Below are 27,573 nucleotides of genomic sequence, written 5' to 3' on the forward strand. Positions count from 1 at the left end.
TTCAGTTGATTAAAATAATGCATTTGTTTTATTGGGAGGCATTTGTCAGAGTGGCCTCCTGGACCCCTTTTTCAAATTAAAAGTTGCTGCTAATAAGGCCTCTGATGTTGCTCTTAGATTCTGAGGTGTTTTATCTCAGTCCTTCCTCTCAGTGACCCTGCTGAAAATACTGTTAACACAAGAGAAACAGAAAGTTCTGTAGGATAATTGGAGCTCTTTGAAGAGAGATACTCAACATTTATGGCATAAAAATTTAACACCATTATGGCCACTGATACTGGCGCTCAGCTGGCACTGGTTTGAATCAATGCCTACCATTTGTTTCTACAAATAGAGATATTATTGAAGTATCCAGGAAGAGGCATGCACACACAAATCTACCAAAATTACAGTCCTGACAGATGGAGCTGGTCCTAAGAATCGTCTGTTTGGCCAGCTCTGTTGCACATGAGTTTGGCTGCCAGCGATCCGTATGTCGGAGTCTTTGCCTCAGGCTGCACTTTGACTGTGTTTCTTCTCCCTGTGAACACAGACAGCACAGCTCATTAGATGGACCCTGCTGCCAGGGCTGCAGACATTAGCAGCCAGATAAATCCAGCGTCACTTTTGGTGGAGTCATTATATCACTGCCGGCCAGTCAATGCATCATACACAATGTAAATAGGTCAGCGTACAACACACTTGGTTGTGAAGAGAGAGAACTGATTAATAGTTGATTGATAAATTACCAGGGATCCTGTCCATAGCGATAAAATTGCGATCTTGTTGCTTTATCTTGGGCCTGTTTCGTGCGATCAGGAAAACTCCAAGGAAAGACAGAAGACAGCTGGAAGAGAGAAACAGGGATTGACCCCATCTTACAGTAAATAGCTCACCTCAATAAGATGCAGTTACTGTTGTGTTCTTGGATGCTTACCCAAACAGGAACATAAAAATGTTCAGTAAAGCCAAGCCTTCAAATTCCTGGTAAAACACTATCCCTGCAAAATGAAAAAGCCCATTAAAATGCGTTTCACAGAGTAACAGAATATGTAGATTAGATCTCTAGTGCTTTGTTTATTTGTGAAATGTAGCCCTGGAAATCCTGAGCACATTTTACAAAAGGATGAGCGCAAAGAGTTTTATTAACTGAAGGGTGTAGTTCTTACAGAGGAGGATGAACATAGAAAATGTTCAGGATTACCCCGTAGAGTATCCGACACAAAACATTTCCTCTAAACGACACTTTCAGCAGGTCCAAGTTGACAAAGAACGGTCTGTATCTTCACTTTGCTTGTGCTCAGTTCACTGTCCCCAATTCTGCTACTGTGACCACCACTGGGTTATGACCAATCTAATAATTTCTTCATTGGTTTGGAACAGATTTTAAAGAATATTCTTATACTGCCTTCTTATGAGTCAGCACACCCTCTCCTTCTCTATGATGGCTGTCTCCCTGTATGATTATAGGGCATCAGTGCAAAAGGGTGCAAAGAAGCTGTTACTCTTTTGTTGTAAGAGCCTGACACCAAAAACTGCTGTTTACATTCGACATTTTGAACTGCTGGAACATTTTCTCTTATTACACTCCACTGAAGACTGGAAATAGCTTGAAGTGACGTCATGTCAGTGGCGGTCGGGCAATTTATCCACAAGAAGAATAACAAGCAAGGAAATGGATTTAGTGAGGTGAAGTCCACTGTCAAAAATAATTTTAAATTATAGTAAAGTGTTTTGGGTGTATTTTCCCTACAAGACAAAATTGCTTTTGCGAAACTATTGGTTTTTTTCAGATTGAACAAAGAACACTATTAACGACAAGATAATAAAGACCTGACCTGGCAGAATACACATGCTATAAATACTGTGGGGCTTCTGCAGAACAAGGACTCCTAAGTGGCTCACATATATAGGAGTGAATCACCATCTTCACTGTGTATTATGGTCCACTGTGTTGTGTCATGGATTGATTTCAACTATTGTGAGCAGTGAGTTTTGGAGCACACCTATAATTCTTTAAGGATAAGGTTGATGTTATTCTATGTTTTTCTTATTACCAACAAATCCCATCAAAAGACCAAAACACACAGTGTTTGTTCATCTCTCTTAATTTACTGACTTCCATACCCTCTCTGTGGCTCATGGCACTGAGAGGCAGCTCACTGGTTCAAATTAAAGATGTCAGTTTATAGTTTACAAGCCTGTAATTTCAGAATAATCTTCTAATACTTTTCAGTAGGTTTTGAGGAAAGTACAATACAAACATGTCCTTGAAGAGCTCATTTTAAACCCAGTCAAATTTACATTCATTACTCAGTTAATTTTGGAGACATTACTCTACATACATGTTGTATTGTACTATAAGGTCTTGACCTTACCATGTAAAGTGCCTTGATAATGAATATTGTGATTTATACAAATAAAGTTGAGTTGAACTGAATTAAATTATGTTTGTCCTTTATAAATTTCACATTGTTGTATTTTCAGGTGGCCCGACTAAAATACTAGGTAATGCTAGCCTGGATCAAATTGGCATAATTCTCTCAAACATTAACAAATGCCAGCAGCACGGCAAAGTCAACATGTTGGGTCCAGACTAAGTATCTTAAGAATAACATAATCATTTGTCCAATGGGCCTAATTTGGTTTATGATATCTGCAAAACTAATGACTCCCACCAGCCTCAGTTGTACTTTGTGTTTAGTGCTAATTAGCAAATATTAGCATTTTGAAACACTCAACAAAAATGGTAAACATTACACCTGCTAAACTGCTAAAGCTGCTATTAGCACGTTAGCATCATCAGTATGAGGATGTTAGCATTAGGTCAAAGCACTGCTGTGCCTGCTCCTGTAAAAGGCTCAGCAATTTCCAAATATAACTGGGCACTATAGTAAACAAACTATTCATCATCACATTTTGCATTTATTGGGACTATTTTCAGTGGCATCCTATGCAAATGTGTACATACATATATACAATGAAAACATATGTGTAAAAATTATTTATAAAACCTGAAATTTTAACAATTTTATATATTTGCATATACAGTGTGTCTAGCCCATATTTATGTATGCTTATACTGTAGACATATGTTATATTATGTGAGTGTATATCCATCCCAAAGCCTGTCAATATATGTTGATATTAGCCATATACAGTGGGTTCCAAAAGTTTGAGACCACTTTCCCAGAATGGGAAAATGTACATATCACAAACATATAGAATCTTTATATGTATGGTTTTATAAAGTTACATGTTAACACATATGGTAACATGTTATACCATATAAAAATTCATCAAAGTATTTCTAATATATGTGCATATACACATTTTTCTATGGGTATTTCATATATTTTAAGTTATAGCTTCATATATCCAGAGGATGTATAATATATCCCACCCCTTGAATTGAACTACAGAGGCAGTGTTCAGAGGAACATGTCAGCCAGTGTAACAGTGTGTCTCTGTGGCTCAGTAAAATATATCAGGCTATGCAGGAAATACCTGGATCAATTCATTTGTGGTTTTGGTCTTTTTGTGGGATTTGTTGACAATAAGAAAAATACAGAGTATCACTTGTCTCATCCTTCGAAGGGAAAAAACTATAAGTAAAGCTTAAACCACAGGAAGTGACAGATTTACGATTAACAAACCTGCAACAATGGCACTTGCGGTGAAAAACACAAAGTTGATAGGAACCACCTCTGTGGCATCAAACATTTTCATTGCCTGATTGAGAAATCTGAGGGGGAAGAGAAGGTGCAGTGAATACAATGACCTTGGTTACAGAGACACTATGATGCAGCATGTTCATCCATCATAATACTGGAGGTGTGATGCAGGTACAATGTCACCATGTCCAAATAGGGATTTCAGGAATAAAAAAAAGCCAGAGAGAGAGAAAAAGAAGGTGCACATAAATACGGAGAGAAAACCTTGACTAACTTGATCTGGAAGGCACAGGAGGCGACCATGACGACAAGCATAACATAGAAGATGGGGTAGATGAGCTGCAGTTGGCCTTTTATGGACTCTGTGATCATCCCTGACACGGCTTTGACTGAGATGACAGTCAGAGAGGCTGCAGTAACACAGAGGCAACACATCACCTCAGCTTTACTTATAGCAATGAGGAACTTCCTCACTGGATTTTGCTGATTTGTGGAGGTGATTAATTATCTCTCAGTGAGTTGTAGTGAATTATATTTTTCTTCCATGATGCTCTACTAATCTCTTTACAGAAATGATAACAGAGCATGGGTCCATTTTTGGTAGCCAGGCAACAAAGCAACCTCTGACTACCTAAAATGGTTTAATTCATAGCCTCTGCCCTCAAACAGGCAGCTTCCACTTGTTCATACCGAGCAGCGCCACCAGCAGCATCACAATGACAATGTGCTTCACATTCCTCCTCTTGTACAGATAGAGCAGGATGCAAAAGACGATGACCTCTATAAACTGTTGAGAGAGTGAGAGAGAGGGAGAGGGGTTACACAAATCATTAATGCAGACTCCATTTCCTTAGAAAATGAAAATCTGAATTGCTCTTCAGTTGGACTTCTACTGAACATTTCATCTGTATTGCAAAGTGGAGGCAGTGCAGGCAGCGAGCAGCATCTTTTGATTCAAACAAATGACCACAACTGAAAAATGAAATGAATAGCTGGGGTTTAATGAGAAGGGCCCAGGGTCATCCTTGAGAGTCCAACACCATTCAACGGTTCAAGGACCTCTGATAAAACAGCACAGAGCTCTAACAGATGGAGAGTGAGACAGGGGTATAAGCGTAGGATTGAGGAAAAAGGGCAAGCTTATGATATGCTAAACAGAGGGATTATTTCCATATTTAATTAGTTTTTTTAGACAGACCTGGCCCTTTCATGATAATATACCATTTAACACTGTACAAACTGAGAAGGAAAATCTGTTTAATAGCCTGAGTCCTTCCAGATGAAATCATCTGATAATAGTACGACCTCTGGAAATAATGAGAAGACAGTGATGGATATTTCACTCTCCTCTGATTAATCACCACCTACAGTTAATCCCACTCTTGATGGAGGTTGTTCTCCGCAGGCTTATGAGTATTCACACTGCATTGCCAGAGGTGGTAAACAGCGTACCCCTTTTCACACCATCAATCACTGCAGCTAGAGGCAGCAGGACTATCTCAATTTGAAAACATGTGTTTGTCTAGCCATCCATCTGTTTTCCTCATGTCTGATTGGACATTTTTCTTTTGTTCTTCATGCAGTAGATGCTATTTTTTTGTCTACATGTTGGTTTGCGTCAGTTCAGGAAATAGGATTTGATTCAGGGGTGGAATGTGAAATATGGTTGAGGGAAATGCTGTGTCCTGAATAATAATGACACTGCTACCCAGGACAAACTGTTTACACCACTGGTTAGCAGGCCTGATGAGCTGCTAGCTGTTGTCCTTTTAGGTTCCCCTCTGCCTGGTTTGATGGATTATGTGCAGATAATCAGCAGTAAAGGGGATATTCAGGATTTGATTCAAGTGTTTAGTTTGTGGTAAACATTATTTTAGTAGATTATTTTGTCAGAGGTAATTTTATATGATGTTTTTAAAAAGTAAATACAGGATATAAACAAATAAAAAGAAATAGGGGATAAAATGCAAAATGTGTATACAAGTCAGATATGAAATAAGCTATTGATCCTCAGTGACATCAAGATGTCTGCTAGTAGTTTCCTGACTCACAGGTGTCACACTTCTCTTTACTACTCACTCTTGAATTACACAAAGCACTGTATTTCTACCAGAGGAGTTTAACCTGAAAGGTTCCCTGGCTCACTCAGCTGCATCATGGGAGCCCTGGCAGCGGTGCAGAAGCAGCAGGATACGACCCTCTGCTGCTGAAAGCTTCCTTCAATAATGGCTGAGGTGTGTTTTTGACAAAGGCTAGTGTTCACATTCAGAGCTAATATTTACATTTTTGTGATGTGTAGGTTTTGAGAAAAGCACTTTGTTCCAGATCGGTCACTATGGTAACAGCTATGTTTATGCCATCCCTGCCCGAGGCTAAAATGGAGTAGGAGAGCATGCTGAGTGTTAATGCACTTGCAGACCATGAGGTGGGGACAGTTTTTTTCAATAATGAGTGCAAAAACATGATGATTCTTAGTTTTTTTGGGGGGGGCTTTTTATGCCTTTTATTATAGCTTAGTGGAGACTGACAGGAAAGGGGGTAGAGAGAGCGGAATGACATGCAGGAAAGAGTCGGACCGGTCGGGAGTCGAACCGATGACTGCCTGCTAAGAGCGTCTTGCGCTCAACATGGTACGCGCCCTAACCACTCGACTACCGGGCCGCCCATGATTCTTAGTTTTAATGGACAGAGAACTGAGTTCATCCATATTAGGTAGAAATACCAGAAATGATTGCAAGGTTTAATTACATCATTCTCAGAGTTCATCAGCTGCACTTCCACTTTTCACGGCAGTGACATGTTTGAGGGCATTTCAGTGGCAAGCTACTAAAAGCACAATATATACACAGTAACCCTTTTGGACTCAGAAACAGTAGCTTCAGGAAAAAAAGAACATGCTTACACATACTATGCACAGTATTACTAGACTCAGGAGAGCTTGATAGAATTACATACAAGGTAAAGCAGGAAGTGCCAACTGACGATATAGTACTGGACCAGATGGGCTGTGATGTGTGTTGATGTGTGGGGGGCAAAGGTCACCAGGAGATATGTTCCTGTTATTGCCAGGGTTCCACCTATGGAAGAAAGAGAGAGCCGAGAGCAGTGAGACTGTAGTAAAATGGTTTTTATATTGGTTGTGACTCATCTTACATTGCAACTATTGGTCACAATCCTGTTTCTACTTTATGAGTTTCACTTGCCTATTTTACACCTTGATATGCCTGTGTTTTTAAGGCATACATAGATCAATTTATAGATAAAGAATCAATCATAAAAAAGATCATTTAAAGTGCCTGTCTTTTTAGACAGTTAAAGTTTCAAAATGTTTTTTTTTTTTAAATTTTTAAGAAATATATGACTGTAGGATTTTCACATTAATTGAATGAGAGAAGCATAAACTTAAACTTGTTTTTGTGCTTAATTTAAAAAGGTCAAATTACTGCATTTCTGTCAGTTATGACAGTCATGTCCTCACCTGACACATGTCCTATACCAAAGGAACATTCCTTTCATTTTTGGTAATATCACTCTATACATTAGAGAAACACTGGAAATGTAGACTTCCCTCCTAGAGGTATGAACAATTTACAACCTGCCCACATATCTTTCAAGCCTCCTTCAGTTCTCAGTGCATTGTGCCTCACACAGTCAGTCTTAAGAAATTCTGATTTAAGGATTAACTAACCTTCAACAAAATGCTTGTAGTTTCTTTGCGCTGCAGATAAATATTAGATACTCTTGGACAACTCACATTTTACTTCATTCACTGAAAGTTGCCAAAAAGCTGTGGTATGTAGTTCATCTTTTCTTTGTTATTTTGATTCTTAATGCTGTTGCTGCTTTGTCTGACCCTTTACAAACAGGGCCCCCCCCCGCCTTTATAAATAAAACATTCATACAATTAAATGTTTCCAATATGTGGTTCATAATGTCTCTCAGCAATTACAAGACAATAACAAAACTGGCAGAAAATGCTGATGATTTATCCCAGAAACCAACAATATGCAGTGATGTGTGTGACGCTGATATGAATTTCCAGTCTAGCGGTTGTAATTATCATCACTGTAGAGACCATCACAATCGTGCAATTTAGTAGCAGACTCTACAAATTGTTTTGACAAACAATAGGTTTTCATAAAACAATATAATGAGATAGGCTCGTTGGATAGATTGAGTCTTTTCTTTCCAATTCAAGATAAACAAAAATGAGACTAAAACGTTTGATTCTAATCTCAGCCAATCTGAGATTGGAGTCAAACAGCATTTTGTTTTTTGCATGCAGTCAGTTTGATGTATCGAAACTGAAGATGTTACTTCTCACGTCAAAGCAGCAATGTGAGAGGACACGTTAGGTCTTCAGGTGCTACTATCACCAGTGAGTGTTTGCTTACCAACAATGTCAGAGGCCCGCATCGTCTCCTTGAGGAAAATCACAGAGATGATAGCACTGGCTGGGAAGTGAAAATATATTCCTGTTAATTTAACTGACAATTAAATCATGCTGCAGTCCAGCAGAAAACAATCTGAACTCTAACACAGTTATAAGAAGGCACATTAAACACAGTGTCATTTGAATTTGTCGAGTAAAAGCAATTTACTCTCTGTTCATCACAATAACATCAGAATCAATTCTCTCCCAATGATAACAACATAATTAGTGTTCAGCCATTTTTCGTAACCTCATATTCTGGATTGATTTATTTTTTAGTCAGTTTAATCATGAGCAAGGTCTGATACTTGACTGAATACTGACTTGATGAAAATAACAATGACACATTTAGCATTACAAACAGAGTGCTGGCTCTATACATGTGGGCTATACTGTGATTGGATGAGGAATAATTAGATTTTACCAGGCAGTCTGAAACGTGAGAACATCACTGTCACTTCCCATATTGCAGATACACACAAATTATATGCAGCTACTTACACACACACAAAACACTCTGTCACTCACATGTGCACACACTGATACTATAAAGGGATGTCCACATAAATAGATAGTTGTACACTTGAGACACACACAATGCTTGACATGTTTATCAGATTGATCAGCATAATAAAATCTGTCAGCTTGCTGAGATAAATGGAACTCATCAGGACTTCATAACGCCAGCATCAAATTATAGCGAAATGCTATTCCATGCCACATTTTTCACGAACCCATTCATCAATATTATTGTCAAAAACTGTGACACTGAAAAGCAATCAGCTTCACACGAGCTAAGCCTTAGATCAGTCTTCTTAATGTTTCCCCGGGATGTGCGCCGAACCAAGGGAGACGAATAAACATACAGCATTTGGCTGTCACAGAGACGGATGACGACACAGGCAGATTTGCACGCAGACATGCTGATAAACAGACCGATACACAGATGGACGGCCACACAGGTGGAATAACTGCCTGAGACAGAAAAACAAACTGGAAGACAAACAGACAGTGGACAGACCGACAAACAGACATGCAAAGGAGGCAGTTTACAGAACACACTGAGGCTGCCATGTTGGAGGTCCTCAACACTTCACATCACTGAGCAGCAAACTTTACATCATCTTTGGAGCTATGTTGTTATATAGTCCCACCAATATGTCAGCAGAGCCAGATGTAGCAGCTGTGTTTGCTGGGAGATTCTGGAACAGGCAGACAGACAGACGGACAGACAGACAGACAGACAGACAGACAGACAGACAGACAGACAGACAGACAGACAGACAGGCGGACGGACAGACAGACAGACAGACAGACAGACAGACAGACAGACAGACAGACAGACAGGCAGACGGACAGACAGACATACAAACGGACAGACAGACAGATGAACAGGCAGACAGACAAACAGACAGACAGACAAACAGACAGACAGACAAACAGATGAACAGGCAGACAGACAAACAGACAGACAGACAGACAGACAAACAGACAGACAGACGAACAGGCAGACAGACAAACAGACAGACAGACAAACAGACAGACAGACGAACAGGCAGACAGACAAACAGACAGACAGACAAACAGATGAACAGGCAGACAGACAAACAGACAGACAGACAGACAGACAAACAGACAGACAGACGAACAGGCAGACAGACAAACAGACAGACAGACAAACAGACAGACAGACGAACAGGCAGACAGACAAACAGACAGACAGACAAACAGACAGACAGACGAACAGGCAGACAGACAGACAGACAGACGGATGGACAGACAGACAGACAGACAGACGGGGAGACAGACAGATGTGCAGGCGATGGCACTCAGACACAGGCAGGTTAACTGAACAGTGAAATTGGTGGAAAATAATGAAAAAACCAGACAGGCAGGCAGTTTGGGTTTGTGTAGGGGCTCTGCCACCATCATAAGGAGATTAGCCACAGAGCATAAACAGCTCGATGTGTCAGAGACACACAGAGTCACAGTGGTGTGGTGGCATGACAGACAGGTTCTCAGGGTGTTAAACACTGACTGTTCAGCTAATAAAGCCAAGCCATGACAAGCTTCAGTGTAAACCATTATGCTCAGTGGCTGTAACTATATACAACATGAGTCTTTCAGAGGACAGAGGACACAGGGATGTACACGATGCCGCAGGGACATTACTGTCAAAGAGGAAGTTTATAAAGACTCTCGTTGGTATTCTGATGAACTGCTCGTTGTTAAATATTTCATACTGCGAACATGTTCGTATACACATTTAGGACTTGTCTTTGCCTCTGGGACTGGCTGGATCTAACAAGTAACCATAGCAACTCCATACAAAGTCATATTCACGCGGCTTGATAAAATGAGAAATATGGCAACAGGAACCTCTGGGGTACACAGTTCTGTCACTGCCCCTGCGTGTTTATGGAGGTGTGTGTGTGTGCCTCAGATCAGTACTGGCCCTCTGTGTGCTCTGTCTGTTGTGTAGTAATGGGAATCTTGCTGTGGGAAATCACACGGTGTCAAACATTCACTCACCACATGAAACTACATGAACAGATCAAAGCACAGGAAGTCTGGTTGTCATCTCCCAGAGAAACTCACAAGTAAGAGATGTTGCACGTATTGTATGTTCACAATGTCACTGATGACAAACCGTGGGGACTTTGTTGTTAGATAGATGCTGTACTGGAGTTTTGAGTTTAAATTTAAAGTTCCAGTCTGCTTTGTGAAATACAGCCATAACAACCATGGTATAATGTCTATTTTTCATGATTTTCTAATTGACCGTTTGCAATTAAAAGCAAAGATGTGCTGGAATTCTCAAAACCTGATGCTTCAGACTGTGCTAAACAGCACATCTTTGTCAATGGCACAGTGCCACAGGTCTGACATCTGGGAGCGATGCTGCTGCAGTGTGTGAATCTGGTGTCTGTTTTTATTTTCCACAATGCCAGCCTCCCCCCTCTTTTGCATGTGATGACATGGTATCTAATGGGGAGAGCTGATGCTCTGCTCCCTACAACAGCATCTGGGATGATGCTGTCATTCCTAATAGAGACCGATGTGCTCCATGGACGGGGACAGTAGTAATTGCTCTCCACGGAGTGTCGGAGTGCCAGTGTGACATGCAGGGACAGGGGGACAGCAGCATCATCATCAGCTCTCCTGATCCTGTCCCTTCCCTCCTCCGCTCCCGCTCTTCACTCTGTATATATCTCCACCTCTTGTCTCCTTCCATTCAGATCCTCTCTTCCCCCTCCACTCCTTCCTCTCACCTCACCCTCTTGTCCTTTCATCATCCAGCCTCCTTTTTCTCCCCTCTTCACACCACCCAACCACTTCAACCCACCTCATGTTTACTTGCCCTAGGCCTCCTGCTGTCTGCCCACCCACCCCCACCCAATGAGCCTTCACACAGCTCTTGGAAAACAGGCACAACAACGCCGCAGGAGGGTGTGTTAGACCCGGGTGTTTTTACACACCACTACAGTTATACACTCTTTGTGTGTATGTGTGTGTGTGTGTGCGCGCCTAGTACTGCGTACAGTGTGAGTCAGCATGAGGTGAGAGGTGGAGTCACGATGACAGACAGCACCCTGCACATTTTCCCCCCTCAGCTCCACTTATTAGCTCGTAGGATGACAGACCGTGAGGCAGCTGCAGACACCTTCCTTTCCTTTACCTTCCCCTCACGTCCTATCACCTCTTCATCTCTGGCTTCATTAATTCTTCAAGACTCTCCTTCAGCACATTTGAGCTGCACATTATTCCTGCATACTCCAATTCAACACAAGCCTCTCGCTGTCAGTGGTTTTTATAAGGATAATAATGATAGTAAAATGGAAATGAGTGCAGTAATTGTTAATACCTGTGGCTTTTAAAGAGAGTCATTATAATGTCAGCTTAAGACACAGTGACACAGCGTTGAGAGGTTACTGCTTTCAGTAGAACATAGTGCTCATACCAGTTATTGTGATAAAAGTGTTCTATAAAGTAAACTGCTCACCGAAACAAATACAACAACAGAGGTGCAGCCGTCTTCACACAATCTGTGGTTTGGTTCAATGCTTTATTCAAACCATTCATCCACTTAGGGGACATGACTATAGGAAAATCGTTTGAAGCGTTGGGGTAATAGCTCTCATTAATATCCATGACTCACCACCACCTCCAGTGCAGTGACTGATGGATGGCAGGAGGTAAGAAGTAAACCTGTTCAATATTTAACCTGTCTTTAGAGTGTTTGCACTGAGCAGCTGCCAGCTGTAGGGACCAGGCGGGCTTTGTTGTGATTGGCTAATGAATCCAGCTTAGTTCATGACAGCTTTAATTCACACTGACTGCTGGATTCATAATGTCACGAGGAAGTGGATGGACTTCCTGAATCAACTATAAAATTCGAAGAGAAATGTAGATCATCCTCTGGGTCCGAGTGCTGGATAGAAACTAGGAATTGGAAAAGTAGATAAAAACACAACATGCACCCACACTGACCTGCCGTGATCATAGGGTCTTCGTCTGTTATCCGATTTGTTTACTTTACTCTCAAAGCAACAGGGGGAAATTTTTTAAAGCACGTTTCTGTGAGTGTGAGAGACCCCACTGAATAAGGTGAAGACCTGCCAGCCTTGCCAGAGCAGGTAGATGTGCAGTTCTGACGCACAGGATGGAAACAGTATCACTAGATACTGAACTTCATTAATGTAGTTCATTTTCATGCCCTGTTATTCGAACAAGGTGCTTTTAAATTCTGTTTGGTCCATATCTATAAACCAGGAGATGCACTGATATTCAAAGCGTCTAAGAGAAGAGTTACAAGAAACGAAAGAAGCCTTGCTGCAGTGACAAGCGTTTAGTTTTATTTAAATCAGGAGCAGGCAGAGGTGTCAGCTAATAGCAGGTGTGCCAGCAGATTACTCAGCTCCATCACTGAGGCTGCTGATGTGACAGAGATACAACATCAACACGTCAGCACCTAATGCTCCCAATGTCATGTAAACAATTCCAGCACCTGTTCAAGGAGGGCTTCTCTTTGCTGATGGCAAAAGCTTCTTTAAGAAGTAGAATGTCCAATATTTATTTTGGTCAATTATTTCTGTGTTTTTGTGTATTGTTCATAGATCAGTGGTTCCCAGTCTGGAGTCAGGGCCCTTGTAAAGGGCCACAAAATGATTAACATTTATAACATTAACTGACATTATTTATTAGAACATTATTCATTTATTTAGATGTTCCTCTAATCCTTGCTCTTAAATCACTGAATGGTTTTTCATTTTCAGACCTCTAAAATATTTTTCATAAAAAATAAATATGCTTTTGGTCTGTTGGGTAAACACATTGAACTGGAAGACTCAAGATCAACAAAATGTTTCAAATAAAATAATGGATATATATTAAAGTCTCAACTTTAATCTGATTTAATATATCAAAGTAAAAAGAAGTGAGTGGGAGATAGTGCCCAGAGATTAACCAGAGGGTTAAAAACAAACAGATACACATGAAGTCAAACAAAATCGAGATTGGATTGAGATTTAATATTCTGTGTAAAATCTTTAATATCTCTCTGATAAACTTGTGCTTTTTTAGCCTCATTATACTCTTCTTTATTCACCTCTTTACTCCTCATATTGACAGACAACTCCACCTTCATATAAATGTCAAGCTCTGAACCACATGTGAGCTGGGCATTAGCAAACACTGATACGACTCCCAGCTGTTCAAGAACCATTTAGGAGCTAAGTGTCCAATTACTTTTGAACCCTTGTAGTTTGTGTTAAAAGATCTGAATCTTACATACAGTTTTTTCAGTATTGACATGAACCAGCTCAGATCACAGTATCCAGTGTTTTATGTGAAAGTGAATGTGCTGAAGCACAGAGCCTGAAGAACAAACTGTTGAAACACTTTTTTATTTTTCATAAATTGTCTCTAAACTCTATTCCAGAGGTTTAATTCAACAGGATGTTTCATATTATCACTTTCAGTTATGGTCATCTAATCTGGACATTAAGCAGAGCTCATTGGGGGGGGTATGTTTTCACAATCCCATATTATCATAAACCAATCCAGTCAGTAAAATACAGATTTGTAGTGACTGCATTAAACCTTTTTATGGTTATCTTTAGGTTCTCACATAACTTGGTTAAGGTCAGGGAAAGATTGTGGCCTGGTTTAACACAAACAGTTCACAGTGACTTCATTTGAATTTAACCAAAAGAAAAACCAAAAACCCAAGTGCTTTTGTTGCCTGCACCTGACCACAGATCAGGATGTGACTGCGGATGTGAATCCTGGTCTCTGCTGTGACGGTCATGTGGTTTGCACACCCAACAGTACAATACATTAGTGTGAAAGTTTTGCTGAGTGTCACAAAAAAAGGAACATTTGTGTCCATGTACACTGATCAATAGATTACATTTTGTGACTGTTCAACCAGCTAGCTATCTCACCTGCTGAGTTGGATCCTTCCTGATTTTTAATGATTGTAGGATTTGTTCTCTAATTTTTTCAAGTAAACTGTAGATACAGGTATTGGTTTGTATCTTTAGCGCACTAACGTGGAAACATTTCCCAATAAAGATAAGAAAGGATCATGACAAGACTATATTCAGAAAATCTTTCAATATTACCATGACAGACTGCTGGCCTAAAATATGGACCCATCTACCATTAGTGGAAAGAGAAATCCTGTCCTGGCTGATGATAGTTTCAAAGTGAAACCGAAATCTTCAAACTGCTGGAATGCCTCTGTTTTTGAAGATTATCCATATGTATAAAACCTGTTACTGTCATTTCCTGAGATGTTTAGAAATGTTTAGTATCTATATTCTATAGGTTGCTTTCTGATGTTGCACCAAATGCATTTGAGAGAGTTTTTCTTTTTTTTCAGATCTCACACTCAAAAGTAAAACCTGTCAGTTTTTCAGTACATAATTTAAGCACCTGGCACGAAGAGGCCTGTTTATGACAGGATCAGAAGAAAAGGAGCACACTTCACATGGCAACACTGTCTGTCATTCCCCAAGGAAACAACCTTTCATCCTGCCTTCATGCATGGATAATGTATGAGAGGAAAAGGGTAGCCCTTACCTATGACAGACACACAGCCCAGCGGGGCTATGAGTGATGCTGGGGCAAAGCCATAGGCAGCAAAGTTCCCCAGTTCCCCAATGCCCATCAGAACCACACCGCACCACCACGTCAGGGAGGTGTAGTAGGGCTTGGAGCCACGCTGAGCCTGACGCACGTGGGCATATTTCTGTCAGGGAGAGAGGGAACAGGAGGTTTCACTCAGATGAAGTGGATCCAATTACTGAAGAGCTGCACAAGACAAACTCAAACAAGCATCACACAGACATTAATAACTTATACAGACAAATACACAGTGCTGGGGAAATAAGCAATTTAAGAGATAACACAGCATTACACTGGCTATTGCACAATTTTAAACACACCATAACACTCTGCTGATTAGCATTTCATCTCAGAAGAGGCGTGGCACCACTTAAGCTAATCAATGAGGTGTGAGGCTGTACGAGGCAGACGCAAATGTGCACTTCATTATCATTACCAGTTGCATGTCTGTGAGCTCACACTGCCTCGTAAACATCAGCTTTATCCAGCACTTTTTCACATTTAGGTGAAGCCGCCTCGCCCTCTCAGTCTGTCTCACACACCCTGCGTGCTGCGCCTCAAAAGCCCCACTCACTGCACCTGCTTCTTCATTTTCTGACAAAGTGTAATTTATGACATAATGTCGGCGAATCACTGAATCACGCAGTAGGAAAAAAAAATCCTCATGTTAGGCAGGCAGGTTTTTAGAGCACAGTCTCTAAAGCCTCCCAGTCTGGCAAAAGCAAGATTGTGGTTAATGAATTACACATGTTCTCTGAATCAGTAATTCTCAAAGTGAGGTCCAGCAAAAAGGGGAATCATTTATTTTCACTATAATTCCATCCATAATTACCACGATGAGAGAGTGTATGAAGATTTTGGTCATGGGTTTCAAACACTTTCTGTAATAAAACATCAAAAAGCAAAGATCTTATCAGATAGAGGACCCTGGGATGTAATTTTCTCAGATGTGGGTCTGTGGTCTAATTTGTGTCAGTATAGGGGTCTTTGATGTGAAAAAGTTGCTGCTCTAAATGACTTGGATTGATTATTCAACAGCATGTAGCTCTAAACGATTGCTATCAGTTGAAATAGTGCTCATGAGGCAGCTGGGGTGCATTATATACACTGATAGACCATAACCAGTATGATAAACAGGTCCAGACAACGTGCACGAAACTTTGTTGTTTTAATATGTACTTGGACAAATGTATTTCTGATGTTTAAACGTTCACTTCTGTTCATTTGAATTCAAATAGGCTTTATTAGACAATTCTGCTGTCTGCTGCACAAAGCCTGCTGTGAATGTGTCAGCAGATCACACAGTCAGTGCCTCAGTGTACATTCACTGATCCTGAGTCCTGATGAACACATACAGAGTTTGCAAAAGAAAGAGAAAGAGCAAACTGTTAGGAGAAAAGCAGTCTAGCAAAACTCAGAGAGTGTAAAACTGAGTCTTTACAGGCGTTAAGTGCCTGCTGTGTGCTGAGTGCGTGCTGCACAACTGGCTTCCAGCGCCTCATACCTGTATGTTGAGCGAAATGCTGATGAGGACGTTCCCACATATAGAGATGATGATTCCCAGGAGATAGGTCTGAAGAAACAAACAGTAAACAGACAGAAGATTAGGTGATGCTCTACTTGTCACACAACAATTATAAACACCCCATAATACTCCCTGCAAGCCCTCCCTCCAGCTGTCACATCTGTCACTTCCATGACAACCACAGAGAGCATTGTTCCACTGGTGCTCTTTTCAAAGGCATGTGTAGCATGTGTGTGTGTGTGTGTGCTCCTTTGGAACAAAAGCTTCTGAGCTTTATAATATACACAAGATGGTATCAAACTCTCAGTTCTCACACACTCACAGTAAATTGCACAAACAGATGTTTAACTCACATATGCAAAAACACAAACACTCGCTCACCACAACTCTCCCACGATATACGACACCTCACAGAGCTCTGGATGCAGGCCGGTTCACACCTTTAGACAAACAAACATGACACATATGCAAGGTTTTGGTAATGTCACCTGTGTTGTTGTAGAAGCTGGTCACGTGGGAACGACTGAAGAGCCTAGAGCCACGCTCGCAGCTGTGCAAGGCTACACAAAGGCACAGCTAAATGCTAACGTCAGCATGCTAACATGCTCACAGTGACAACGCTGATATAATGATGGCCGGCAGGAAAATGATCATGTTTACCATCTTGGTTTAGTGGGCTAGCGTGTTAACATTTCAACAAGTCAAAGTGAGGCTGATGGGAATTAGTGTCACCAGTATCTGGTCATAAACCGGAGTGTTGGACAAAGTCTTTTTTTCTATTTGATGAGGGAGCGACAGGGAAAGTTTTTTTTATTTGGTGAAGCAAGAAAACAACTGACAGCCTTTTCTTATTGTTATAGATTCATATTTTTGACTTATTGAGAAGGAACCGATGTTTTTTTTAGCCTAGGCAGAAAACGGTGAGGGAGGGCACCATGCACCAGTGGGAGAGGCGATCAGTACTGGGGGAGCTGATTTGTTTCTTTCTTTTGTTATATAGATGTGCAGCACTGGGTAGATGGGACGTGTTGGGGACGTATTTGGTTTGGTTTTGTCTTGTTATTGTACAGTAATACAGGGATGTCCCTTATAGACTCTCGGAGGGAGTCTGACAACCGGGTGACAAGAATGCTACATGGAAAGTTAAGGGATCACCAAGGTTAGTGTGGCTTCATAAACTGAGGACCAGGAATGTCTGTGACGACTCGGCTCCAAGGCCATGACAAAAAGTGAGGGAAACGCAGGATGAGGTGAAAAATACATTGTTTTTTGGTTTTTTTTACAACAAATAATACAACTACACAGACCTTCACCTTCCATGTACCTGCTGCACAAATGAAAAACAGAAGAATAAACTGCCTAGAAAGCAGAGCTCAAAACCTAAAGTTGGGCCAGGGAACTGTCATAGTCTGTACAAATTTTTATGATAATCCACCCAGAGCTGTTAAGACATTTTGTTCTGGATCAAAGTAGTGGACGGACGGACTGACTGACACTGCTGTTCCCAGAGCCACAAAAGTGCCTTGTAATGTATCTTAAAACTCTTATTATTTTATCATTAAAACTTACATAAAACCAGGGAAAGATAATATATATCTTTTTGTAGCCAACAGCATGAATGCATAATTGGTGTTTAACCGACGGAAGGAGAAACAGGATCCATTTGGTTTAAGGATTTCAAGAATACACAGGGCTGTTTTCCCCCATATGCTTGGAAAATTATTGCCAAGAGGAAATTTAATTTTAGGTCATAAACACACCGACGGCTGTGGGCGGACAAAGTTTACAAAGAAATGAAAGCACACAGTGGGGGTGGAATGTGAATAATGAAAATCTAAAGAAAGAAACTCAATCACTGAAAAAGAAGTAACAACAGCCAAGCACATCCAAGCATTTATGCCTTGAAAGAGCTTTATGAGAGAGATGGAGGGTGGGGAGAAAAAGAAAGGGGATCCACAGTGATGGGAGGGAAAACAAAAGGATAAGAGGCGAAGCAGAGGATGAGTGCGCGGGATTATAGAAGAGAAAGAGTTTAAAAAGAAAGATGGAAAAGAAGAAAGAGCCGCGATAGATTAAATAAGTCAAAGAGAGAGAGTGAGGGTGCGCTCTCCTCAGGCTCAGTCGTCCATGCTGCGAGATAAGACAGGCACTAGGTTATTGTCAATAACATCCATCTGATATTGTTGACAATGAGATAACAGCGCTGTGGTCAAATGATGCCAGAATGAATGGAGTGTAAATGAATTCCTCTGGTCTCCAAACACAACAGATGATCACTATCACACAGTCCAGAGGTCGCCTGTCACTCTGTCAGAGCTCGTTATTGAACATCATCAGTGGAAACATGACAGACCGTCTCTTCACAGCAGTGACAGGGTACAGCTGTCATCAGAGTTGGAACTGAGTGGAAGAGTAAGATGGAGCATCACACATCTGACATCCCAACTACAGGACCTACATGCACTTTGCACTGATTTTCATAGGCTACACAAGCCATCAGCTATTTCCTTACTTTAGACTTAACAATTACAAAATAATCTCATTAATACACTTTGATGGCTCTATGTACAAACCTTGATTTTCACTGGACCTTTCCAAGTATTGAGATACTCCAATACATTAACACTCGCTGACAACTCTGGATCAACTCAATCGACAATATCTCCCGTTTCCCTGGAGCTGCTGTTCTTCACTGTCTACATGTGAGATCTATGTAGTTTAATATCAGCTTATAGTAACACAACGTGATTTCCTAACAAACATTTATTTCCCCTCAGAAATCAGTGTAACCACAAGCAATAAAACATGTTATAAAAGCAAACTGGGTTGTCCTACAGTGCAACACTAGATGAAACAAAAGGGGAAATCCGACAGTGAACTGACCAATATTGTACATAAACTTACAGTGTGAAGGTAACATTGTTGCCTCCCATAGGAGAAAAATGTCACAGACTGAAGGACTTAGTGGCTAAAGGACATTTAACAATAAAGACATAATAACTAACATGACTCAGTCTACAGCAGCTGCTCTGTGAGGGTGTTGTTAGCCACAGTGATGCTTTGGGCTAAATACTAATGTCAGGATGCTAATGTGCTAACAACATGCTGATGGGGGGAGGGCATGAATGTGTGTACAAAATATCATACCAAACCATTACCGCTAGTTGCTGAGATATTTCGGTCTGGAACTGGTGGACTAATGAACCGACATCAGTATTCCTGGAGCCACCACGTAAAATCTAAATTAAACATTAGGGGATGTATTTCATACAAGTTTAAATTAAGCCCAAGGTGGTTTGCCAATGTTGTCCAGAAAATTACTATCACCCACTTTTGCATGTTATTTTGGAGTCAATTAGGGTCCAGTTTGCTGTTATTCTCCACTGATAAACATGGCAAATAAACACATCCATGAGACCTCAAGAATAATTCACATGCAAATGACAATAAATACAAACTGATACTACCCATTACTCAAAACTCCTCGTCTACATTTCTCATCCTGACAGGATTACACCATCGCCCTAGCCTGAGGCTGAATGCTTGGTGATCCGGTGATGGACGCAACACATCCACATACACTGCCACCAGACCTGAAGTGCACCAAAAGACAAGAGAGCCAGAGGTCCCTCTCCTCATTTCTAAGTAACCAGCAACATGCTTTCCCTCAACCAGCAGCCCATTTTCAAATAGTTCTGACTTATCTGATCATCACACAACATAATTTCATCCAATGGCCCACTTTAAAGTAAAACCATTACCCTTTATTGCATAACACAACTCATCATCTCCTCACCAGCCTGATAACGAATTTAAGCCAAGTGGATTTATGGGTAATTTTAAATTCAAAATCCCCACAGACAGTCCATTCCTCTCCTCTATTTCACAGTCTACCTCTTATCTCCTCTCCACATTTAGCTTGACACCAGTCTGATGAGTCCACTGACCTGTATCATACTGCAGCAGGGATGACACTGCACCAGAGGTAAACAGGTTTTGGACTCCTGTGTATATGTGTGTGTGTGTGTGTGTGTGTGTGTGTGTGTGTTTTGTCTATATATGTGTGGATGATTGCTGGGTATCAGAGGTAAACAGGATTCAGGAGGAGCTGGGGAGCAGATGGGCAGCTTGGTGAGGAGATTCCTTGGGGAACTGATATCGCATGAAGGTAACAAGTACATGTTTGTGTGTGTGGGTGTACAATGATGGACTCCATCCTCAAACCCTGAAGCAGACAGACAGACAGAGAGAGAGTGGTGGGCCCGACTGTATAGGAGATGACTACAGCTCAGCGGTAATTCATGATCAGACAGACGGTGCCATCCTTCAGGCCAGCTGTGGTCTGTTCACTAAACAAGATCAATAAACTTGTCAAGCTTTATAGGACAGAGCGTAAGTGGCCTGCTGTGTTGCTGTTACTGAGTCCACACGAGGAGGCTGCTGGTTAATACTGAGGTGCCAGGAGGCAGAAACAGGTGTTTTGACTGTGTGTGTCTCTGTGTGAGAGAGAGAGAGAGAGCGAAACAGTGTATTAAGAGTACAAGGTTGTGGACGTACAGCCCGAGGATAGTTTATTCCACTGACTTCACACAGGAGATGTAGAAATTTGGAGTGTGAGGAGGGATTCATCTCACCTTTTATTGGATTCATTCATGTGAGAATAAGCTTGCCAGCAAGTAAATTCAGCTTAATTACAGTAAATTATTCTCCTTTTTTTGTTTGTTTGTTTGTTGTGTCAGTGTTGGTGAAAAGGGAGAACACATGCATTGTCAGAATATGTGGTCACAGCGGGAACCAAGCACCTCATTCTGACAGCAGGAGCCTAATGCTCTACCCACTGAGGGAGAGAAATCCACTCAGCAGAGTGTGAGAGAGAGGAAGCGGGGGGGTGAGAGAGAGAGAGAGAGAGAGAGAGAGAGAGAGAGAGAGAGAGAGAGAGAGAGTTTTCCTTTCCTGTCACAGGAAGTGCAAACAAGGCCAGTCCAGGCGAGGCCGGTACATTGGGAGTGCCTTTGGTTTGTCAGCTTGCTTAGCAAACATGACACACTTTACCCAAGGAAAGCAGGAGACGTCATAACACAAGGCTCCCTGTGTTGCACTGTACTGTGGCCTTTACTCCTGTGACAATGTTTTACATTACTGAACTTTTTCAGGCTATAAACATCACTCTGCAGAGATGGGTGATGGGTCGTCCTGATACAGTGACGGGTCCCAGTCACTGAACCGACAGGGTCAGTTGAAGTGATTTACAGAGATGGAACTTGTGTATTGGCCACTTTGATTCATGCAGGCAGCTGACATTACCTGTGTTACCTCCTTCTGTTGAGTTGCATCTGGTTGGAAATGAACTGTGAGCCATGCTCTTGCTGGAGGAAGTGTGGCTCAGCACTGGGGCCACAGGAAATATATTCATCTTAATATCATTTATTTGGGGTTTAGTAAGTTTTGATCTCTCTGTATTTTGTATAAAGGCTTGTGTATATGTATCTCCTGAATATTGTTATGGCTACAACTGAAAAGAAAGAATGTTATCAAATGCTGGTATCAGAGAAACCTAATATGGACTTGTTCACAGACACTGTCAACAACCTACACACTTTCACCCTTGGACAACAGAAAGACTGAATACATGACACAGGATTGTTACACTGATTAAAGCCTCTTTAAAGACATTCTTCTTTATTTGTCCTTTCTGTTCTGCGTAGAGTGAGCCACACTTAGGCAAACCTCTATGTAATGAACTGTATCTGTGTATCTGCCTGTTAACTGGTGCATTTCTGACCATCTGTTGAATTTAAAATGTTATAAAAATAAATTAATTAATTCGACACTCTGAAGGGGCAAAGTGCATTACGAGTATGTTTACTTTTAAAACTTAAGCATATTTTTCTGATACTGATTTTCTTCTTTACTTTTACTGAGTCATATTTGAATCCAGGGCTTTTGGTTTTATTTGGAGTATTTCAAATTGCAGTTTTGTTAAATCGACTAAAGTAAAAGATCTATGTACGTCTTCCACCGCCACATCTCTATTTGGCCTGTTAATCAAGTTGTTTTAAGGTGGACTTTTCCTCTAAGTCTCTAACGCTTGTATTTGATGAAGTCCTCTGTAATTGTCTGGTTGTTCCAGACCGGCCACAGACGAAACCTGATTATACTCCAGCTTTCTTTTAGTTTTTTCAAAATGTAATTAATTTGATACAAAGGAGGGATTCAGTTGTACAAAATGTCACCAGAGAACAACTGACACCAAAGAACCAGCAGCTTAACAGGCAAACAGCACAGGACACAGTGATCCAGACCCTGAAGTTTTATAGCCTCAAGAATCTGAGAAAGTCATTGGATTCTTTAACCCGACACTGATACTGATTGTGAGGAAACAGATCAGAGAAAGATCCTTGTGTTCTTTTACTCAGCACTTAAAAGTCGAGATGATGATAAAGTCAAACAAGAGAACAACTGCAGAAGTTGAGCAAGTTTGAATTTCAGGACCAACAAAGACCAAAGCAAACACAAACTCTGTGCACATTTGTCACCAAGGCACAAGCAAGGCTGTCTAATGCTCTTCACTACAGCTTCTCTAAGTTTGCTGTCTTGTGGTGGAATAACTGCAGTTCTGCATCTACTACATTAAACTGCAGTCAGTGTGTTGAGTAAATTCCTTTACATAAATGTCAGAGATAAAGTCGATTTGATTTGATGTTCTTGTTGTTGGTACTAAAGGACGGCGCTGAGGATCAAATCCTGAACGTACACAAACGTTCATGCACACACACATCTTACTACTGTTTGTTTAAGTCGTGTTTATCTGAAACCAAATTTATATTCTTACTGTGACCTTAATCCTGATCCCTACATCTGACCTCGCATCATCCTCATAAAGGCACAAACTCTACACACACACACAACTCAAGCGTGTACTTCTGCAAAGCAAGCTGTCATCACTGGACCAGAGCGAAACACCTAAGCCTTAAAGCTCGTTCAGCCGCTGCAAATGGCAAGTGTACATCTCCTGATGAATCAATTTACACTAGAGCTGATGTAAGAAAAGCTGAATGGGCCTGAGAGCTGACGGGGAGACTGACAGCACTGATCCTCCTCCTCCTCTTCACCAGGACACTGACCAACAGACAGACAGAGAGACAGACAGCGTGGCCCTTTGTCTCCACTGACAATGGGGATCTGTCCGTCCCGGGGATGGGCTGATCTCTGGATGAAGCCCTTCACTTTCTGCTCAGGGGTGGTGGGCACAGGAGAGGCACGGGTGTGAGGAGAGTCAGCTCAGAGACAAAGATGGAGGAGAAAGACAGAGAGACAAGGATGGACAGACAGACACAAAACATGAGGGCTATCTACGTCCACATCCCAACTTTATCAGGTTCAGTTTTTATAATAAGCTACATGAAATAATGTTAGCTATAAGCCTGCCAGGAAATTTTAGCAATCAGAGCCCCACTCTGACAACAGTAGATTGTCAGATTGTCATGATAACATTTGACCTCAAACTAGATGTTGACTGAAGCAAAGCGAAGACCATGATCCTGGTCAAGACCCACAAACAAGAAAGCCTGCAATGTTTAATGTACTGTCAGTGTCCAGTATACTGTCAGTATGCAGTATACTGGACAAAGAGCATCCTTTCCTATCCTACAGTCTTACCAGGTTAAGAAGAGGAAAGGCAATGGCATCATTCATATGAAGATGATCTATTAAGAATGTACTCAGCAAATTACGTGGCCAAATCCCCATTAAAACTTCATATATCTTGTGTATAATATGTACATTCTGGCCTGACGATGGCACTATGAGTGAGATCAGGGGGGCGACCAAACATCTCAGGGTACCATGACGACAAACATAGTCTTCCTCAGCCCCCTCTCTTATCAGGAGAAATCTGATGCATTAACTCAGCATAGTTCTGTGGCCAAGTTTGTTGCTGCTTAACAGTTATTTTTAGCTGTGCAGTCTCTCATCACCCACCTCCTTCACCTCCTATGGAAACAGCAAATTCTGCACAAATATAAACAGTGTGCTACAAAACTGTTTCAGATTTAACTACATACCTCCTGAAATCATGTACCAAAGAGCATCAGTGAGTAGTGGACAGTAACTCAATACATTTATTCAAGTATTGCACTTGATTTTAAAATACTTGTACTTTAATTTGAGCTTACATTTCACTATACTTCAGAGGGAAGTACTGTAGTTTTTACTTCACTACATTTATTTGACTGATGGATTAAAATGTTACAATAAAAAACACATTATAATTTTATAAAATACAATCTATTTTAAAGATTAAACCAAATGGCTTCAATAAAATACCTTCTACCTGACTACATTTCAGAGACAAATACTGTGCACGATATTTATTTGACAGCTAATTTCTTTTAAGACTAAGATTAAAACATTAAAAAAACATGATAGGTTTAATATATAATACGACAAAGAGTCTGCTGAGGTTCTGTGTCATGTTTCAGGTACAGTTTTAGCAGCTGTGCTAAAGACACATTTTCTCTTTAAACTTTCTGATGGGGTTTCAGAAAATGTTCCCATAGAAGTCAAATTATCCAGTATTTCACACGACACAGGAAAGATGAGAGAAAAGCCAACAAATGTAAACAGATTGATGTAGAACTTTTTTTTTTCTTCTAACAGCCTCAGATTGCCTGACTCCATGGTTAGGAACAGCTGGACTAAACCAGCTACAATATGAAACTGCTACTTATGCATTCACAATTAAATATTACAGTATATAAAGATGTAACATTCACAGTCCAATGTTTTTCTGCAGAATTGTTAGTCATGGTACTTTAGGTGTATTTTTCTGAAAATACACCTAAAGAGGTTTTGACAGGAGGATGACTTGACATGAGATATCTTTCCATTGCTGTATTAGCAACTCCTTCACTGAAGTAAAAGATAAAGTTCTCATCTTTGGATCATTTTGACTCTGGGTTTAAGGTGTGACCATGAACTGAAACGCCCACAGTTTAAATCAGCTGAGGGACCTCTGATGCATGTAACTCTCTGTTCATTTCCTGTCATCTCTCTCAAATATCTGCAAACAATGGCCAAAAAATATTTACGTAAAATAAACCGTGTGCAAGGATCCACCACAACCAGTTATCCAATGGGATACACTGTCAAAACAAGGACTACAGCTGTAACAACCACTTTCGCAGTCACACCAATGCAAACACTTTCAACTGTGGAAGGCAGTAAAGTGCGAGACAGACAGATATTGTCCCCTGGATATCAGGATGTTCTCTGGGATGGTGGGTAGCCTTGGACAGAGGGGGAGCTGGGACCATTAGCCAGTTGTTCAGGACTCTTACAGTAGATCTATTCTCTCACAGCCCACCCATGAGCCATTACTCATTACTCACGCCTCTCATTCCTCCTCTGTTACTCTCTCTCTCTCTCTCTCTGACCCATCACTGGTAATGTCACACAGAGGAAACATGGCAGAAAAAGAGAAACACAGTGACAGGGGAGGAAGAGCATGAGGAGAATGTGTCTCTGCATAAGAGTGGGAGGGCAGAGGACCGGCACACACACACAGCAGGACACTAGTAAACGCGCACACACAGTCAAAAGGGAGAGATTTTACATTATCATACACCAACACACACACACACACACACACACACACACACACACACATTCAACTTAATGCACAGATTCAGACAGTCAAAAGTTCAAAAGGAGTAAAAGGCCTTTCAACACAATGATTTAGCCATGATCGCTTTGGAAAATAGTTCTGACAGGTGCCAACACCCATAGATCTCTGTGCCGTCTGGCTTCCTCATCCACACTGAGTGCTCATTACCCAAAGAGCTTTGGAGGCTGAGCTTATATTTTGACTCCCAGTATTTTTTCAGACACTAACTTAATCACCTCTTGGGCATTAGTGTGTAACTTCCTGGAGAGGGAAGTTCCTGAAGGTTAAAAAAAAAATTCTCATATCGCAGAATAACCTCAGTGTGTTCAGGGAAGCTGAACCGCTGAAACAGGTTCTCCATGATTTATATCACACTAAGAGTAAGCAAGGAAATACTAAATATATCTATACTGACATGTATTAGTTACATTCTTAACATGTTGGGCCAAATGTTATTTATGGGCCTCTTATGATATGAATTTACATCTAAAATAACTGTCTAAAGCTTTGATGGAGTGGGTCTCATCAAATAAATTGTGTGGTCAAAGAATTTAGCGAAGTGGTCAACATCCATGGTTTTAATAAGATTATGCATTACCATATCTTCCACGACCTCTGTAACCATGCACTGCAGCCTTTCAGTTTACACCATGCCCGCCATGACCCGGTCTTTCTCTTCTGATCCACACATGAACAAACTTACCCGGAGTGGGTTTTCCAGGATCTCAGCCCGGTGAGCGGAGGTCAACTGAGGAGCCGCATGCGGAGAACTTGAGTTCGCCATGTTTTCCTTATCATGGAAGCAGGAAATAATAGCCTACTCTTCTGGACCGCAACTCCCACTCTCTTCACATCTTTGTCCGCTGTTGTTCACCTCATCCCATCCCGCTGATCCCACGTCCCAGTCGCTTCAGTGGAAACTCAGAGAGAAACAAGTTCCTCAATGTTGCGAAGTGGATCAGGAGTTTGTGATGGGTTCAATTGCGGTCGGGAAAATTGACTTTCAATTAACGAGGTTGTGCACACACCCGACGGACACAGCCTGTAGCCTTACTTATAGGCTATGATCATTAGTTTAATTACAAGATATGATTAAAATATCAACGGCCTGCCATGATGAAAAAACATTTTCAAACCACTGCATCAACACATGGATGCTCTGTTTCAA

The 27,573-nt window shown here is 41.1% G+C and overlaps 1 protein-coding gene across 2 annotated transcripts; it reads right to left on the reverse strand.

Annotated features, from left to right (window-relative positions):
• Nucleotides 1-9: 9 nt before the first annotated feature.
• LOC139612905 (NIPA-like protein 2) lies at nucleotides 10-27,338 on the reverse strand. Of its 2 annotated transcripts, XM_071469054.1 has the most exons (12): nucleotides 27,109-27,327; nucleotides 16,721-16,789; nucleotides 15,172-15,340; nucleotides 8,048-8,107; nucleotides 6,609-6,730; nucleotides 4,344-4,440; nucleotides 3,928-4,063; nucleotides 3,636-3,724; nucleotides 917-980; nucleotides 729-826; nucleotides 382-520; nucleotides 10-169 (listed from the first exon to the last, which is right to left on the reverse strand). In XM_071469054.1, the coding sequence occupies exons 1-11, from the start codon at nucleotides 27,187-27,189 to the stop codon at nucleotides 414-416; spliced, it is 1,092 nt and encodes a 363-aa protein (XP_071325155.1). In that variant the 5' UTR covers nucleotides 27,190-27,327; the 3' UTR covers nucleotides 10-169; nucleotides 382-413. The 2 variants fall into 2 exon arrangements, with proteins under 2 accessions (XP_071325155.1, XP_071325154.1); XM_071469053.1 differs by having other exon boundaries at nucleotides 10-520; nucleotides 27,109-27,338.
• Between the last annotated feature and the right edge of the window lie 235 nt (nucleotides 27,339-27,573).

The sequence above is a fragment of the Trachinotus anak genome, unplaced genomic scaffold (genome assembly GCF_046630095.1).
Source record: "Trachinotus anak isolate AG129_WGS33_773 ecotype Australia unplaced genomic scaffold, CSIRO_AGI_Tana_v1 ptg000032l, whole genome shotgun sequence".
Taxonomy (NCBI): domain Eukaryota; kingdom Metazoa; phylum Chordata; class Actinopteri; order Carangiformes; family Carangidae; genus Trachinotus; species Trachinotus anak.